At 39.9% G+C, this 17528-nt stretch overlaps 1 protein-coding gene across 3 annotated transcripts; it reads left to right on the top strand.

Annotated features, from left to right (window-relative positions):
- Positions 1-902: 902 nt before the first annotated feature.
- On the top strand, positions 903-17067 carry rabl6b (RAB, member RAS oncogene family-like 6b). Of its 3 annotated transcripts, none has more exons than XM_035638846.2 (17): positions 903-1036; positions 2320-2687; positions 2788-2922; positions 3296-3343; positions 3537-3566; positions 3963-4015; positions 4231-4319; positions 5414-5554; positions 6736-6841; positions 6994-7097; positions 7446-7825; positions 8236-8389; positions 10669-10872; positions 11424-11685; positions 11944-12130; positions 13648-13703; positions 13785-17067. In XM_035638846.2, exons 2-17 carry the CDS (start codon positions 2558-2560, stop codon positions 13968-13970), a joined length of 2265 nt encoding a protein of 754 aa, XP_035494739.1. In that variant the 5' UTR covers positions 903-1036; positions 2320-2557; the 3' UTR covers positions 13971-17067. The 3 variants fall into 3 exon arrangements, with proteins under 3 accessions (XP_035494739.1, XP_035494740.1, XP_035494738.1); XM_035638845.2 differs by lacking the exon at positions 903-1036 and adding an exon at positions 1051-1186; XM_035638847.2 differs by lacking the exon at positions 3537-3566.
- The last annotated feature ends 461 nt before the right edge of the window (positions 17068-17528 follow it).

Genomic DNA, 17528 nt, shown 5'->3' with positions numbered 1-17528 from the left:
CCCAGTTACCATAATGACCAAACTGAGAAAACTGAGAAGTGCAAGGACAGATTTGAGAAGCGCAACTTGCAATTCAACGATAAAAAACACAAACCAAATAACAGCAAATACAAGAAACTAAACTTTGGTAAATTTGAAGTCTCAGGCTTAGATTTAGCAATAGAGGTACTCAGTGTCCAACAGTTGACAATGGCAGACTTAAGCTGCTCTTAATAAATTACCAAAACAAAAAGATTACTTTTCACACTTGTACTGCAGTAATTTGAGTATTATGTGCCCGTTTTTAGATATTTCTCTGATACCACTATAGGATTTTTTGCTGCCTCCCCTTTCACAAGTACTTCATGCCGAGTTGGTAGCCTTTTGGAATCTGTTCACACTGATGACTGTGGATTATCCTGACTAACATTGACATTGTTTTCAAGGACATACTGTATGTTGCTGTGAATTTTTTCAAATGTAGAGAAACTAATCTAATCATGAGATTTAGTTAGTAGTAGTTCTGCAGTGTTGATTATAGCTAGAGATATTCAAATTTATATTTTTTGTTGGCCAAACAGCTGAGGCTAAAAGTTCATTTTTGTACTCAGAAACTTCACCTCCTGAGCGGATTGGTGGAATTTGATCAAAACAAAACTAGATTAATTTATATTGTATTGTCCTGGTGAACACAGCTGAACCCAGGAGAAACTAAAACCTGAAATTGTCAATAACATGAGATAGAAAATATGTTAGTTCACACACACACACACACACTCACGCACGTGAGCGCGCACGCACACACACACACACACACACACACACACACATTTTCAGATTTTTCATGTGGGTATTTTTACAGTTCTTTACTTAATTCTGAAACATAAGCCTTAATTTGAAAGTTTCAACGGAAGTGAAACGTTTTTGTCTGACGTCTCACGCCAGGTCGGCAGCTGCATTTTGCAAAGGAATGTCGCTGCTATTTCTCTGTGTGGATGGAGTTCTGACAGATGCTCGGAGAAAAAGATGTTGGAACTTTATATCTCATTAAATAGACGTGAGTATCTGTCGATGATGCCACCCGGAAGAAGAGATACAGTCTAGCTGTCGTTAAATGTTACTGAGCGTAGAGAGGTGGAGCTAAGCTAATATCGGTTGTGCAGCTAGCTAAAAGAGAGCCATTGGATGACGTTATCTATTAAACAGGGTAGGTAACTAAGCGGGCCACCTCATCACTGTTAGAAGTCTGTGTTGACCTTGGCATACCCATCAGCGTATTTGGTGTTATCATTTTACCCATTATTACCTATAAATGTCTATAATAACCCCGTTTAAAGGCACTGATAGCATGCGCAGCTAATGCTAGCTGGATAACGTTAAAGGGTCATTTCACAGTGTTGTTATTGCAGTATAGCATTCGGCTTTGAATTTCATCTGTTTTCTCTATTAGCTGAGCAGACACACACAATGTGAAGATAATGTTAACTGCAGATAATTTATTGTATATAAATACTATTTTCTATTCTTTACTGATATGGACCTATGTGTCTGAACTATAGATATCTAATAGCACCTCCTGTGGCACTTTGACAACTCCCATTAGGATTTTACAGAGACATGCTCTGATAACTTACGCGGCTCTAATATACACTTATAATCACTTGAGCCAGTCGCTAATTCCTATCCTACATCCTTAAAAGTAAGCATCCGTTTGTGCCAATGCCCCATGCTTCAGAAACTCATGAAAACTCAGACAAACGACTTTCTGTTAATCCTTCAGTGTAGAAGTTTTTTCTCTTTTTGATTGATATGAGAATATTATTGAAAATATTGTTGGGGTCCAAAAGTTGACCTCTCCTAATGCCTTCTTTGCCTGGTTAATGATCCAAAACAGTTTTTCTTTAGTATAATTAAGTGTTTGCATCTAATGAATAATAGTTCCATCCATGGAAATATATTCAGAGTCCGAGAAGCAGGATGAGTAAATTTAATCTCTGGCTTTTTCCAACCAATAATTATTTAGCAGAAAAATTGATGCTTAGCTCTGTGCAACAGAGATGTAGTGATTTACATCTTAGAGAATCAGCCTTTCTTCATATTTATTAACTGAAATTACCAGTATATATGATACAAGGGTAAAACAATTCTTTCCCTTGACTTTACCAGATCTGGCTGTACATTTCTGTCACACTGTCTGATTAAGACATGATCATTTTGTAGGCTTACGTGTTTGACAAATCCATGTATTTTTTCGTGCCTACGCACTGAAAGGGGATGAATGACTGAATTCCCATCTATAACTTCTGTATTCCTGTGTTGTTGTTTTTTGTTTTTTTACAGATGATGCTCTAAACAACAGGGTAGTTACCTCAACCGCTGACTGGCAAGCAAAAACATTCATTCAGGTTTAAGTTAATATTTAGAAATTTGGCATCACATTTGCTTCTAAGCATGGTCCCTTAAATTCCTCAGCCATCAGGACACGCTGGTACTCTTCACCCTCAGTCGCTGTGTGACAAATTGTCAGTCAGAGTCCCGCTGTACTCGTTTCTGTACAAGCTCGTGAAGCCTCGTGAAGATGTTTTCAGCACTAAAGAAGCTGGTGGGATCTGAGCCAGGCCAGCTCCGGGACAAGAATATTCCATCTGGCATGCAGTCGATGAACCAAAGTCTGCAGAGGCGCTTTGCCAAAGGGGTTCAGTATAATAGTAAGTTATCCAGCCAATCAGGTGAACAGGCTTCTGCAGTCTAAATTGTCTTCTATCAAAATGATTAATTAATGTAAAAAAATATCTCTCCCACTCCAAGTGAAAATAGTCATCCGGGGAGATAGAAACACTGGAAAGAGTACTTTATGGCATCGACTGCAGGGCAAAAAGTTTGTGGAGGATTACATACCCACTCAGGAGATCCAAGCCACAAGCATCCATTGGAATTACAAAAGTAAGTTGTAACATGTTGAACATGGCATGTTGTATCTCCTCAACATTGCTTTGGTTATGTTTCTATTCTGGTTTATATTTGACATCTGCTGTCTGTGCCTTGGCAATTTATTTCAGTGGCTCCATATCAAGGTAAAAAAAAACAAAACGAGTGTATTTTGGATTTAGCTTCACCTAATCTATTTTTAGAGTAGGTGTGTATTTGTATTAGTACTTCCATACCAAGCAAAACCTTTTCCCAACACTTCCTCTTGAAGAGTTTTTTTTACTAGGTCCATATGAGTGCCACTTAACAACCTCTGTGTTTCAGTGCTTTCAATCTTTGGCCCAGGAACATAAATATTGAAAACACCCTGTTTCTCTGTTCCTCTCAGCTACTGACGATGTGGTCAAGGTTGAGGTTTGGGACGTGGTCGACAAAGGTGAGTGTTGAGACACTTGACATTCTACTGAGGTTGACCTCGCTTTAACAAGTTTAACTTTTTTTCTTGTTGGCCTTCTTCAGTAGTTTAAGAACATCAAATAGATGCATAGTTGCTTGTCTTTTTGTCTGTCCTCTAGTGTTGATGTCTGTTTTTTTGTTTTGTTTTTGCAACTCTCTTGCACTCATCTCAGGCCAAAAATATCCTCTTCCTGAAGGTGTAGGTGAGCGCCACTTTAGTGGGTAGAAACGTAACTTGATTGTGTGCTGTGGGCTTGCACTGACCTTTTCCACTCTTATCTGAAAGTCAATATTGTCAGGGTTTGGCTTTTCCCAGGCTTGCTGCGTGGCTACATGTCACAGTTTGTCTTTTTTCTTTTTTTGCGCTGTGCATAGAGAGCCTGAGTATCTGCACAGTGTGAGCCAGCAGTGATAAGTTTGAGGATAAATTGTGTTGGAATTAAGCTGGAAGATGCTTTTCCAGATGAAAAGAACCTGCGCTGCTCTGCTTGCCTAACTCGTCATAAAGTAACAAACTAAGATGTAGATTGTGATGTTTTTTTCCCTTCCTCATCATAGGCTCATTTAAATGTGACACTCCTCATTTCTTGATCTTTCAGGAAAAGGCAAAAGGCGTGGAGACAATTTGAAACTGGAGAATGAGCCCCAAGAGGTGACTATCACATGACAGTCATGTGTTCAGGGGAAAAAGCTCACTTTAAGTATGTGGGTCAGAAATGAAATTAACCAAAGAGGTCTTATTGGATGTAAATAATCAAAAATATAATTTGTCAAAACAATAGTATAATGTTTCCCTTTTTTAAAATTTTTTTTTTTTACATATTATGTGATTAATCAAGATGAATAATAAGAAAATGTGTGTTGTAGTCTGATGAGGTGGCCCTGGATGCAGAGTTCCTGGATGTGTACAAGAACTGCAATGGAGTCATCTTGATGTTTGACATTACCAAGCAGTGGTAAGAGTTGTTGGTCTTAACTGTCGTAACAGCATTGTCTCATCACTTAACTATAATGTTACAATATGCATGGACAGATTAGGTTTCAGTGGCTGTGAGGCTTAGAGCCTCCAGTGGTGGATTCTGTTCAGCTTTAAAGGCAAAATCCTTAAAAGACATTTCAGTGTTCCTATTTTTGGGCATCCTGAGGGAATGAGACTAGATCCTTTAAAACTCTTTCCCAGGGGACATGCACCAATGTGTTTTCAATTGTATTTGTTTCACTATGTATTCATGAAAATGTATTTTGATATATATTCAGAAACATTTTTAGTAGCTCAGCACATACTGTATGTTTACTGGTTCTTACACTTATATAGGTATATATAGTTATGAAGATTAGAACTGTAAGCAGTGTATGACGGGGTCCAGGCTCTGGTGTCACCCAGCCCCTGGCGATCACTCAAGAAGTCTAGGCGCAAATGGGTGTGGCCTATCTCAGGACATTCAGCTCCATTCAGGGAACGCGTGGATATAAGGTTTATAAATGTGCGATGTATGATATGGGAGTTATAGGGGGTTCCCAGCCCCCTTGGGCTTGGACCCCTAATAATAATCCTTACAAGTACAAGAGGGCCTTCGCCAGCCTCCTGCTGGTCGGCGCTCGGGCCCTAATAATAATCCTTACAAATACAAGAGGGCCTTCGCCAGCCTCCAGCTGGTCGGCGCTCGGGCCCTAATAATATATTTTCTGTTTTCCACAAAAATTCTCCTCAAACTGGTATATAATCTCTCAGTGAACAGTTCACAACTAACTACACCTTAAACTTGTGTAAACATTTTCCTTGCTCCACTGTAATGTACCTTAAGACCAATTTATTTTCGGAAACATTACAGCTTCTGTTGCATTTTTTTTGTGTTTTTCTTTCGTAATAGCGTAGAATTCCTTTGACTCCTATCAGATGTGTGTGTCTTGGAAAACATAGAATACAAGTTATATTTAGGGAATTTATTTAAAATCTTTCCATCCCAACCTACATTGTATGTATTTTATTTTCATTCAAGTTTTCGTCCCTCACCCCACAGATCAATGTATTGATATTTGTCAATTGCAGGACATTTAACTACATCCTGAGGGAGCTACCCAAAGTACCCACCCATGTGCCGGTGTGTGTCTTGGGAAACCACAGGGACATGGGCGAGCATCGCGTCATCCTCCCTGATGATATACGGGACCTGATTGCTGGATTGAACAGGTAGAGAGGCAGCTTTCAGCTCTTTTTTTTTAGGGATGGAAAATACAACTCACTGATGGTTAATGTGGAAGTTTCTCAGACCTGGTACAGCAAAGGAATCTGATTCAAAGATGGTCTATGAATTTTAACATTTTTGCAACCTGCATGACGGTTCTGTCGTGGTGTTGTATGTTTTCCCTACCGGCTCCGACAGCAAATGACAGTACTGCATTACAATACAATTTCCAATAGTTTTAGAAAATGACAGCAACATGGAGAAAAGGAGTTGAATTTGAAGAAATATGTTTGATAATCGAGAAGAGGAAACACATTAATCCAGCCCTTCCATATATTCTGCGATTCTTGTTGTCATCCCGTCAAGTCCAAATCAACAGAAGGGCTTCTGTGCCACAAGGCACACTACCACCTACTTTATGCGGCTGCTGAGCTGCAGACTGTGCCAATGGTGGTTTTAATAATATGTCAGATCCTCTGAGTAGTTCCCCTCAGCTTTGCAGAGCTTTACCTCATTGTTTTTGGTTTTCTGGCCTGTGAACTCTTCTCTCTTTGACCCCGTTTTCACGTGGCAGTAACATCCGATCTGAGTGATCCACTCACAAGTGGAAAGCTCTAAATACAGATGAAAAAACTCTTAGGATGCATTGAGGACGTGTTGAAATCGGATCTCAAAAAACACATTCAGAGGTGGTTTAAGCCACATGTGTCCACATTCTAATAGCAGTGATTAGAATTAGTGATATCAGATCAAAAGTGGTCGCATGTGGAGACATTCTGCTGCCAGGTGAGAACAGCAGACTGAGAGCTGTCCACTTGCGATTGGATCACTCAGGTCAGATGTTACTGCCAGGTGAAAACAGGGTCTCACGACGGATGTTACTGCCAGGTGAAGCGGGATCTTTGATCAAGTAGCTGTTTTCAGGGTGGGGGTGCTTTGGTAACTGCACAGCATTTGACATGTGTGTGAATGAGTGAATGTGACTATAAAGCGTTTTGAGTGGTCAAAAGAACTAGAAAATTTGTCAATTTACCATTTAACCCCACCCCAACAACACACACACACACACACAATTATGCAACATACTGTACAAATAAACTGTATAGATTAGAGACGTCACCTAGTTTTCTAATCTATATAGATGTATTTGATGTTGAGATAACTAGTAGATACTTTTGATTTACAGACCCATGGGTTCATCTTACATCCACTATGCCGAGTCCTCTATGAAGAACGGGTTTGGCTTGAAATATCTGCACAGATTTTTCAACATTCCCTTCTTGCAGCTACAGGTATGTTTGTCTTTTGTTTCTCAATTGTTGTCATTAGCACACAATATGGATGGCTATAGCTTGACCTGCTTTGTATACATTGGGACTATGAAGGATGCATCTCAGCTCTGTGCCAAATTATTCATGCCAGGCGTGTGTATGTGTGTGTGCAGAGAGAGACCCTGCTGAGGCAGCTGGAGACCAACCAGCTGGACATGGACGCCACCCTGGAGGAGCTCTGTGTCCAGCAAGAGACTGAGGATCAAAACTATGAGATGTACTTTCTGTTTGTTTGTTTGCTTTTTCTAAACCAACCAGCTCATAGCCCCTAGAGGGACATGAACAACAGCCTGATAGTCCAGTTTGTGGTGCACACCAGTTAGTAAATTTTTCTGGTAAGCACTCATGGCTCCATACTGCTGGGAACACCATATGGACTTCTACCCAGCTTCCAAATGTTAAATTTCCTTCATGTTATATGTTTAACAGTAGAAGTAGAAATATTCATGGTGATATTTACTGAATCTTGAGTGACATTACACTACACTGCTGTCCTGTATTCTTAGCCACAGATATTATTGCTGGTGAATGTGTTTATGAAACGGTCCTTTTTTGATTTCTACAGTTTCCTTGAGAACTTGGAGACTCGCAGTAAGAACTATGGCTCTCCTGGTCCAGCCAACGGTTCTTCCTCAGGGTCCCAGTCCCCCATCGTCCCTCCCAGTGGGGCTTCCACGGGCAGCTCCAGTCCCAGCACCCCTCAGCCCCCCATCCCCTCCCAGCTGCTCCCACAGTCACCATCTGTGTCGATGTCCTCCCCTCCACCTCCTGTGGCAGCGGTTAGCTTGGCAGCTTCACCTACTGACGAGTTGAAGCCATCGGCCCAGTCTCCGGAACACCATCAGTCCTCAGCGGCATCTGGAGCATTGCCCCCTCAGAAACGCGGCTTCATCTCCCGCTGGTTTGGCTCATCACCTGCTACCGATGCTCCTGTTCCTGCATCAGGTGAGTCTCCTCCTTTCATTGCTAACACAGTCAACAGTCATTTGTTGACAATCCAACCAGCAGAGAGGAAATATGTGCCGCGATTGAAATAATTGATAAAATTTTTTGGAAAGAGATGTTTAATATTGTGATTCTGCGCTTTAATATTGATGGGTAAATTTTCTCTCTGTATCTTTGTGTTATTTTTCAAGGTTTGTTTATATCTGATATCTACCTCCTGAAGATTTGTTTGTTACATGTAAGAGAGCTGTTACTAAATGCTGGCATCAGAGAATCCCCTTCAACAAGTCTCATGATTGATCCTACACTTCTGTTACATTTTAAAAAGTTGTTTAAAAAAAGTGGGGAGCTGTGATGGGATCTTTTTAATGTTAACTTGCAGATTTGAATTATTTTATAATTTCCCTCAGAGGACCCTGCTGCACCAGTATGTCCTATCAAGGTTCACAGTGTGGATGATTTTGTGCCAGATGAGGGACTGGACAAGAGTTTCTTGGAGGACAGCCTGCCCTCGAAGACCAAGGTCCCTCAACCTGCACCAGCCCCAGCTGTGGACAGTGACAGGTGCGATGCTTGTTTATAGCTTATCCTCAGAAAGGATGAATTTGTCCATTTCACCTTCTAAATCTAAAAAATTAACCTTCATATGGATAGCAAAAAAGGCATTATTTATATATAGTATCTATTACTTAGTAGTATAGTAGTATATTTTTACGTCACACCATGATAGGAAACCTGATTACTATCATACAATGTACATTTGCTTCACTACCTGTCACTCTTGCTCAGCCTACAGACAAACAAACAAAATAACACACACACACTCTTTCCCAGGTCGTGTGGGCTGAGTGTGTGTGTAAGTCGCCCACCTACTGTTATTGATCAACTATTTTGATAGTTGTTTAGAGAACTTGATGACATTTCTCACTATTTTTTTTATAGTTTTAAACAAAAAAATCAATTAATTAATGGAGAAAATAATCAGCATATTGATTAATAATGAAAATATATTAATATTTCTGTCTAGAGCAATTTGAAAACTTACATTTTGTTGTAATCCTTGCTTAGTTTACATTTTTAATGCAGTACTTTTACTTGTAGCAGAGTAATAGAGTAGTACTTGTAACCTTTACAGTGTTGTTGTGCCTGGACATTGATGAAAATACCATTTGTCTAAGCAATATAATTGATCAGTTATGACTATCAAAATAATAAAATATGAATATTAAAAATGTTAATATTAAATAATAACTATGATTAATATCAAAGTTCCTCGGGGCACCACCCTTCAAAGGAAGGGAAATGATAGCCAATCAATTGATTTAGTGTCATTTACAATATGCTAACTATCAATTTGGAATTCTGATTGATAAATAAATTAATAATTACCACCAGAATCACCACCTTGGTAGTTAGCAGAGGTTGAAGGATTTGGAGTTCTACCGGTCAGAGGTTGGCAATACTCACACTTATGCAACATTAAATACACCAGACTGCATATTTAATAACATTTATTTAAAAGACAAGTTGAAACAACAATATCTAATCTAACAAACGAAATATATACAAATCTGAGATTGTGTGTGTGTGTGTGTGTGTGTGTGTGTGTGTGTGTGTGTGTGTGTGTGTGTGTGTGTGTGTGTGTGTGTGTGTGTGTGTGTGTGTGTGTGTGTGTGTGTGTGTGTGTGTGTGTGTGTGCGCGCGCGCGCGCGTGTGTGTGTCTGTGGCTGGCTGTAAAGGTCAAAGGTCTAAGAAGTACTACAAACAAGATGGCGGTGAACAAAGAAACTACAAAATGGCGTCATCAGAGGTGTCGGCTCGGCCACATGCTGTGCTTCTTTGCTAAGGCCATTTGTTGCAGGACAAATGGGTTTCAGGTTAAGAGAGGGTTAGTCACAGGGTCCTAACATCCAAATAATTTATTGATAGTTATAACAACAAAATTAAGTGAACACATTGACACAAATCAATACAGTACACTTTTAAGGTTAAACATTCCTATGTTTAGCCGTGTTGTGTTATGCTATGATGTATGCCCAAGTTACGTTACCAAGTCCATGGAAAAGAAGAAGAATAGTCCTTTTGGGATGCTGTTTGTGTGTCCAGAAAGATGCAGCAGTCGTGCTGTGTGGGTTTCAGTGTCCTTTTTGTGTCCTCCACAGAGTTAGATGCTCAACACTAACTCTACTTGGTGGTTCCTGAGCTTGATCAGTTCACCAGACTTTGTGTTTGCCACTGATGTTAAACCAGACTTTCCAGCCTTGGTTGGTCCTTTGGCAGGCTCTTGCGTCGCTGCCTGTGGAAGTTGCAGAAGTCTGCTTCTGCAGGCCTGCATGGAGGTCAGGGTCCAAGAGCAGTGGTTTCTCCCAGAAGAGAAAGAGAGGTCTTTCCTCTCCGTTGAGAGGTTGGAGAGGAGAGTGTTGTCTCCTTGAAGTAAGAGGCAGGAAGAGTTAGAGGCATGGGGTTGTATGGGCCTGATGGCCCCCTGGGGTCTGGGGCACACAGTGACCAATGGCAGCTGGAGCTTGGAGGAGAGTTCACACCAAGGTGTGATAAGTGAAGCATTCTGGGCATCAGAGTTTTCCAGTCTGTTCCTTTGTCTTTGGAACAAAAGACCAAATGATCAGGTCCTCCATTTTGTGAAGCAAGTGTTGTATTAGTACTTTTACTGAAGTAAACGATGTGAATACTTTCTCCACCACTGTGGATGCAAACAAATGTTAACCCCCCCCCCAAAAAACTCCTGTTTTCCTCCATTTCAGGATTCAGTATCCCACCTTATTAATCCCTCTCTTCATTTGTAAAGGTAAAAAGGCAGATTTACTGGTCTTTCTCTGTTCTAGTGATGGTGAAGACAGAGGAAACCCCATGGTGTCTGGTTTCCAGGATGAGCTTGATCCTGACGACACTGAGCCCAGCCTTCCCCAGCCTAAGACCCTGCCCCCCAGTAAGGATATCACTCTAACCAGTGATGAGGAACAGGGAGTACCAGCAGCCCACACCATTACACAGGACCACGACCTGGACAGTGAACCTGAGCTGAAAGCGTAAGTCTTTTTTCAGAACAATGTGGCTCTAAACCACTAGAACTAAGCAGGTCATAGAATCTTTTGTGGACAGTCTATCCTATGGTATTGAGGGTTGCTTTCCATATTGGAGCCCGGCAGATGAAAATGAAAGACATTTGTCACTGGGAGCCAAAATTTAAACCAAGAAGAAACTACCAACATCGTGTCATCAACCACAACGCAGTGGTAACAATGTTATAAAATGGGCAGCATGCTGTGGTTCAGGTGCTAGCACTGTCGACTGAGGGCCGACGGGGCTCTCTGTGTGGAGTTTGCATGTTTTCCCCGTGTCTGTGTTTGTGTGGGTTTTCTCCGAGTACCTGGGCTTCTTCTCACAGAACAAAGACATGCAGGTTAATCTGAGACGCTATATTGATTTGAGAGACATTAATCTCTGTATGTCGGCCCTGTTTTGGATGGGCAACGTGTCCAGGTTGTACCGTGCCTGTCGTCAAATGCCATCTGAGACTGGCTCAAGATGGCATTGTTGGTTTGTTGTGAAAAGTTAATTAATTATCACTCTTCTTCAGGCCTGTGATTCACATCATAAAACCAAAGGTGACATCTAAAGCGCCAGAGCCCAGAGGCCAGACCACGGCACCCATCCACCTCACTTTACTCCCAGCAGCAGAGCAGCTGGCCCGACACCCGCGCAAGAAGAGGGGAAACACAACCAAAGCCGAGGACTCTGATACCGACCCCGAGGCCCCTGTAGCCCAGCAAATGCTCTCTTTCGTCATGGATGACCCCGACTTTGGGTCTGAAGCATCAGACACACCAGACACAGCAAAGGTAAGAGAAACATGAGGTACACTCAGTTCAAATCCCTTTTTACCACTGAAATGCTGAGCTGAGTTTTGAATTATCATCATCATTTAATCAGTCATTCAGTCAAATCCACAACATAATAGAAACCAGACAGACTACAAACAGACACACAAACTAGAGTTAGTAAAGAGATTAAATTGCATTTCTGTCACACTGCCAGGTCACAAGTCTGTATAATTTCCTCTTGTGAGTGTTAATCTTTGACTGCCCCATTGTTCCCAGGATACATTTCCAGTCAGGGATGAGCTTCTGTCCGATCTCTCTGATGATGACATGCAGTTAGCCAAAGTGCCGGAACCTCTGAAGCCCACTGTGATCTCCTTTAAACAAAAGGACGAAACTGACCTGTTTGGCCTCGGCATCCAAGAGGAGGCTCCCGCAGCCAAGGACAGCAGCGAGGAGCAGGAAGGTAAGTCATGAAGCATCTTCTAATTCTCAATTCAAACTTGATTCACATTAGTATCCACAAATGAGCTGTTTCTATTGTTCTGATGAGTAACTTAATACATTATCTGCTTTTGAGATGAGGTAGTTAATTATATTTTTTAGGTGTGGATCTTTGGGAAATGCATGATTTGATGTGATTCCAAATCATGGCGTCGCGATTCCTTGATTCAGAAGTGATTCTCTGTTCAACTTGTTGGTTTACATGTTTTGTGGCAGTGCTCCACTGTGTAGTTAATAAAGTTATGCCTCCACCAGTGTGGAAAATGTGTTGCAGTGCGAGCACCAGGTGAAACCATCATCAACATCTACAACACTAAATGATACACGGCTCAATCAATATCCCCATTTCACAAGACCTGAAGAAAACAAATATTACCAATACCAGCACAGATTGATTGATTTCAACACAAGTTTTATCAAATCTATTTTAACAACAAGGGAATTTCATTACACATTATGGTGCTAATCTTTATTTACATTTTTTCAACACCTTTCCACTCGAAGCAGGTTTACACAAAAATAAAACTATTTACCACAACTTGAAGTTGTCTGTTAATATGATATCGATAAGTAATAAGTGGGTATCAAACATTCAAGTAACCAAACGACTGAAGTAACCGCTGTGGTGGCAGTAAATTTAGTTCCAACCATGTACAACTTGGCTAAACTATTATCTTTAAAGTTACCTGTTACAATCCCTATCATGCTGTCTCTCCATTCTCAGTAACCGTAGATGAGGGTAAATGAAGGAGACTGTGTGACATTAGGCAGACATGAATCTTGAGAAGAAGATGGCTGCGGTCCATTCTCTAGATAAACTCAGAGCAACTTAAATTTATTCCATGCACAGCACATCCAGTGTTTTATCAAGCTCCTAGTGTTCTGGTCTTGGCAGTAATTTCCTTTTTGCTTTTATTGGTATCTGGCCTGATACAATGGAGCCGCACATTTGGTCTGCTAGACATTTTTATACACAGTATGGGACACACTGTAGTCCATCATTTAAAAACACACAAAGCACACTCACTTAACATGTCTCTACAACATGTTCGTGAAACGTTATGCTAGCCAATCTCTTGGTACGAGCATGCTGCATGCTGATTGGCTCACTGGCACTGATGAGATCATTACTTAGTCTCTATGTGATGGTGTTCAAAATATTTTTACTCTGGTGGGTCGCAACTAATTAAGGCTTTTGAACCAATCATTTGCTCTGAAGCAAAAGAGTCTATGATTATGCTTTTACAGCATACCTGCATCTGATGCTCATCCAGAATTATTAGTACTATAGTTCCATACATATGTAGAAATGACAGTGGTAGTGTGGTGCCTGTATTTAAATGCATTTTTGGAACATTCCCTTTTTAGACCTATTAAAATATTTAATTTTAACACATATTTAATTAAGACTTAATCCAGTATTGCTGGCTTCAGTTATTTAACACCTGGGACTACTGGATGTTTCTGCTTCTCTTTCAGAGAAAGAAAGCAAACACTCTAAAGAAAAGAAAAAGAAGAAGAAGAAAGGGAAAGAGGTAAAGTCGTTGTTGTTCATATTCATACATAAGTAAGGTTGTGTGATACAATATAGTCAATTTTGTCATTTCTACTTTCAGGAGGATGACAAAAGCAAGAAGAAACACAAGCACAAGAAAAAGGAAAAAGAAGATGCTGCTGCAGGAGATGACAAAAAGAAAAAGAAATCCCGAACCAAGAAAACAGAAGTGGATGAATTGGAGGACTTTCTCGGCGGAGGAGCAGGATTGATCAAAAGAGATGACGGTGATTATGAAGAACTATGAAAATTCCTGTTTTGTTAGGAAATTGGAGCCACTGAACAGCAATGAGGGACACGTCATTCAAAAACTCCAGGTTCCTTGACTTGTATGTGCTTCGAGCAGCATCTCTAAGCCATACACAAGGCTACCGACGACACCCAGGTAAAATAACGAAGGACTCTGTTACCTTTGTGTTCCTTCTGACTGATTTTCCCCATCTGCACCTCTGCTGTCACTTCCATTCCAACCAGTAAAAAAAGGCAAGGACACCCACATGTACTATAGTGAGAAATGGCGTAAAATTTGATGATTGGTGTTGCCACAGATTGGTTCTTTGTACTCTGACACGATTTAATATGTTGGGTTTAATATTTAGCTTTGATTTGATGCACTCTGAAAGTTATTCACTCCAAATGAGCTTCTGTAAATAGGGTCATTGTGTCTGAATGTTTGCGTGGTTGCCGTAACAATTGAGAGCATGCTTAAACCCCATTATTGTGTTGTCCTTTATTTCTATCTGTGTTAGCTGAAATGGGTGAAGGCAGATCTTTAGTTCTTGTGTTTCTAAATCTGAGCAATGAGAAGGAATCCAGAGTGAGTTGATTTTAATAATCTTGTCAATCAACAATAGAGGAATTTACGTCCCCTCTTGTCACTCCTGGAATATATCCACACTAAGCCGGCTGAATTTTCTCTCTTCTGGTCCTTTGTCCACACTAAGCAAATTGTTTTTTATCCCCAAAAAATGACAGTTGACTTGTCTGTGAAGTTGATGAATCTTTTTATACATCTGAGCTTAGGCTAATAGGCTGTGGCTGTGTGGTCACCTTTAACAATCTCTGTGATGACTGTTTTTGTATTGGCACACAACACAATTTGTCACTAGGCTGTTTTAATGCTGATTTTAGTGAGACTTTAGACTTAAGGTGAGCAGAATAGGAAATACCATTTGGTCATTTTCTTTTACAAATGGTAATAAAATCATTGTTTATGCTCAGAAAAACAAAAGTCTGCAAAAACAGCTGATTTATGAGCTTGGTTCTATTAATACTTCCATTTACGACTGACATTTAAGTGGATATCCTATCTGAATATGGGGAAAAAACACATATTGCAAAATGTAAGTGTACAGAATGAATTTGTGTCCGCCATCACTGCATCTGGAAGTGGTCAGACTCAGACCGTCTGTGGATCTCATCCAGATCTCAACATCAGCTGTTTCCCTGGCGTTTCAGTGTGGATGGAGATGTTTTTCCAAATAATTCTAACGTGGACGTATGCTGTTTTCACAGCATTTTAGAATTGAGCTGGCTTAGCGTGGATGTAGTCCTGGTGTAAAACTAACAGCCACTAGCACATTGTTGTCCTTTGTTGCCCCCTAAAAGCTACTTTAGCTGCTACAAACCATCTTCCTGCCCACCTCTCTGCCTCACCACACAGGCTACATATTGTCCTCTTCATGTTGTCTGCTGTTGCCTTAATGGAAGTTTCTACAATGGAGTGGTGTGCCGCTCTCCCCATTATTAATTGTTCTTAATGTAACGGTTTGGTATCTGGGTGGGGTGGATAATGTTGTCCTACAGCCTTTTTAATGGTTAAGCAGAATCTGTCTTCCTGTTGTAAGATTGCAGTGAACCTGTACCTCTATATTTGTTTGTCTGTCCTTATTAAGGAGTGTTATTTCAAACATTTCCAAAACTCTCACTGTTCTATTCTTATGTTATTTATTGCTTTGGGTGTTTTTTTGTCATTTGTGTGATTTGTGCTCAAAACTGTCCTCAACAGTCAAACACATCATGCAGCTTTTTTATTTTTTTTATTGCCATTTCATGTTCACATTGGTGAACTTGGTCCTGTAAAACATTCTCCAGTGGGTTTGTAACCACTGCTATTGGAAGAAAATATGTGCAGGGATATGAACTGCCACACTTACTACTTTTGTCCAACGCCTCAAATCGCCTGGTCAAGACGAGATGGAGATGACGCTCAGTATCTTCCATGAACTGCATCCCCGGAATGTTTCGAATGAGTGAAGCATTCTTGCATCAAAGATGAATAATGTGTATTTTTAGACCTGTTTTGACAAGTGACAGATTTCATACATTTTTCATCTCCCATAGACATGGTTACACTGTTGGTTTACAAAGAAATTATGTTTGATATTCCAAAATTGAAACTATGCAGCATTAATCCTGAATACTGTACGCTGTTTTTTTTTCTTTCTTTTTATTTGTTTTTATCATGTGATTGAGGATAAATGCTGAAAGCCGTTTCAAGCAAAGCATTAGACTTAAATGTACAGTAAAAAGAATGTATAAAAATATATAAATAAATAAATATATGTACATACATATATATATGTATATATATATGTGTATATATATATATTTGAAGGGCTTTGTTCCAAAATGATATGTACACCATATGGAAACATTGTCACAGGAATCCGATCAAATGGTTTTAACAGGGAATCTCCAGAAGGTAAATAATTATAAATCATGTTATCTAAAGTAACGTTTCTGAGAATGCATATGCACCTGCATTATACACTTTGCTGTCCTTTTGTTCAGGTGTACATGCTACTGTACCTGTATCTTAAAATAATGCGGTCTAATAAACAGTCCTACCATAATTTCTCCTTTGTTTAAGTGATAATGTTCCATTTGTGTGAAAACTGTTAGAGATGATGATTCACATGAATAATAATTATAGATAAAAAGAGACCCCAGACTGTGGTACTGTTGATGTTGACCTCTCCATTCAAACGTAGGGAAGGCCAAATAACAGAAATAACAGAAAATGGCTCTACTGTATATAATGTAGTATAGTTGCACAGCACCACAGACGTCCTATTAACATTATGCCTTCATTAAGGAGGGTTTTTTTACAGGATAATATTGCATTGGATGGCATTAGTTTAAGATAGGTGTTCTTAATAAACTGCCAGCTGGGTGTGTATTATAAAAACTGTATTTCAGATGTTTTTTCTGCATGGAAGTATGACATTTTGGAATGAAACGCTTCTTTTATTTTTCACCCCATGTTACATCTTTACACTGTGTGAATTTGCCTATGTTTGGTTTATCCAATAAATGCAAACTTATTTCTTCATGAAGGGCAATTTAAGTTTTGGTTCTTTCTTTTTTACATACATTATCTCAAGGCACTGTAAGTAATGAGGTCGAGACCTTACAATATTACAGAGAAACCCAACAGTTCCCACAATGAGCATCACTTTGGGACCATAAAGAAAAAATCTCCCTTTTAACAGGAAGAAATTTCAAGCAGAACTGGACTCGGCGTTATCAAAAAAATCCTTTATTTAAGTGAAACAACCCCAAACACACCGAACAACAGACCTTTCTAGCCTCTCTTAGCTCATTGTTTTTTGTTCAAAGACCACAACATGGTTTTGTCCATTTCCAAACCAGAACATTCATTCATTTTTCCTGCAGGGGGGATTGCAACCTCTTATCCTGGCAAGTTAAGAATTGTTTTAATAACTTTTGCCATAAAAAACTCATATTAACCCATTAATGACTATTAGTATGTTGAGGAAAGACTCCAAAGATTTTTTCTGTT

Source organism: Scophthalmus maximus, chromosome 19, assembly GCF_022379125.1.
Source record: "Scophthalmus maximus strain ysfricsl-2021 chromosome 19, ASM2237912v1, whole genome shotgun sequence".
Taxonomy (NCBI): domain Eukaryota; kingdom Metazoa; phylum Chordata; class Actinopteri; order Pleuronectiformes; family Scophthalmidae; genus Scophthalmus; species Scophthalmus maximus.
The sequence above is the reverse complement of the archived record's forward strand: the minus strand, read 5'-3'. Positions and strand labels throughout refer to the sequence as shown.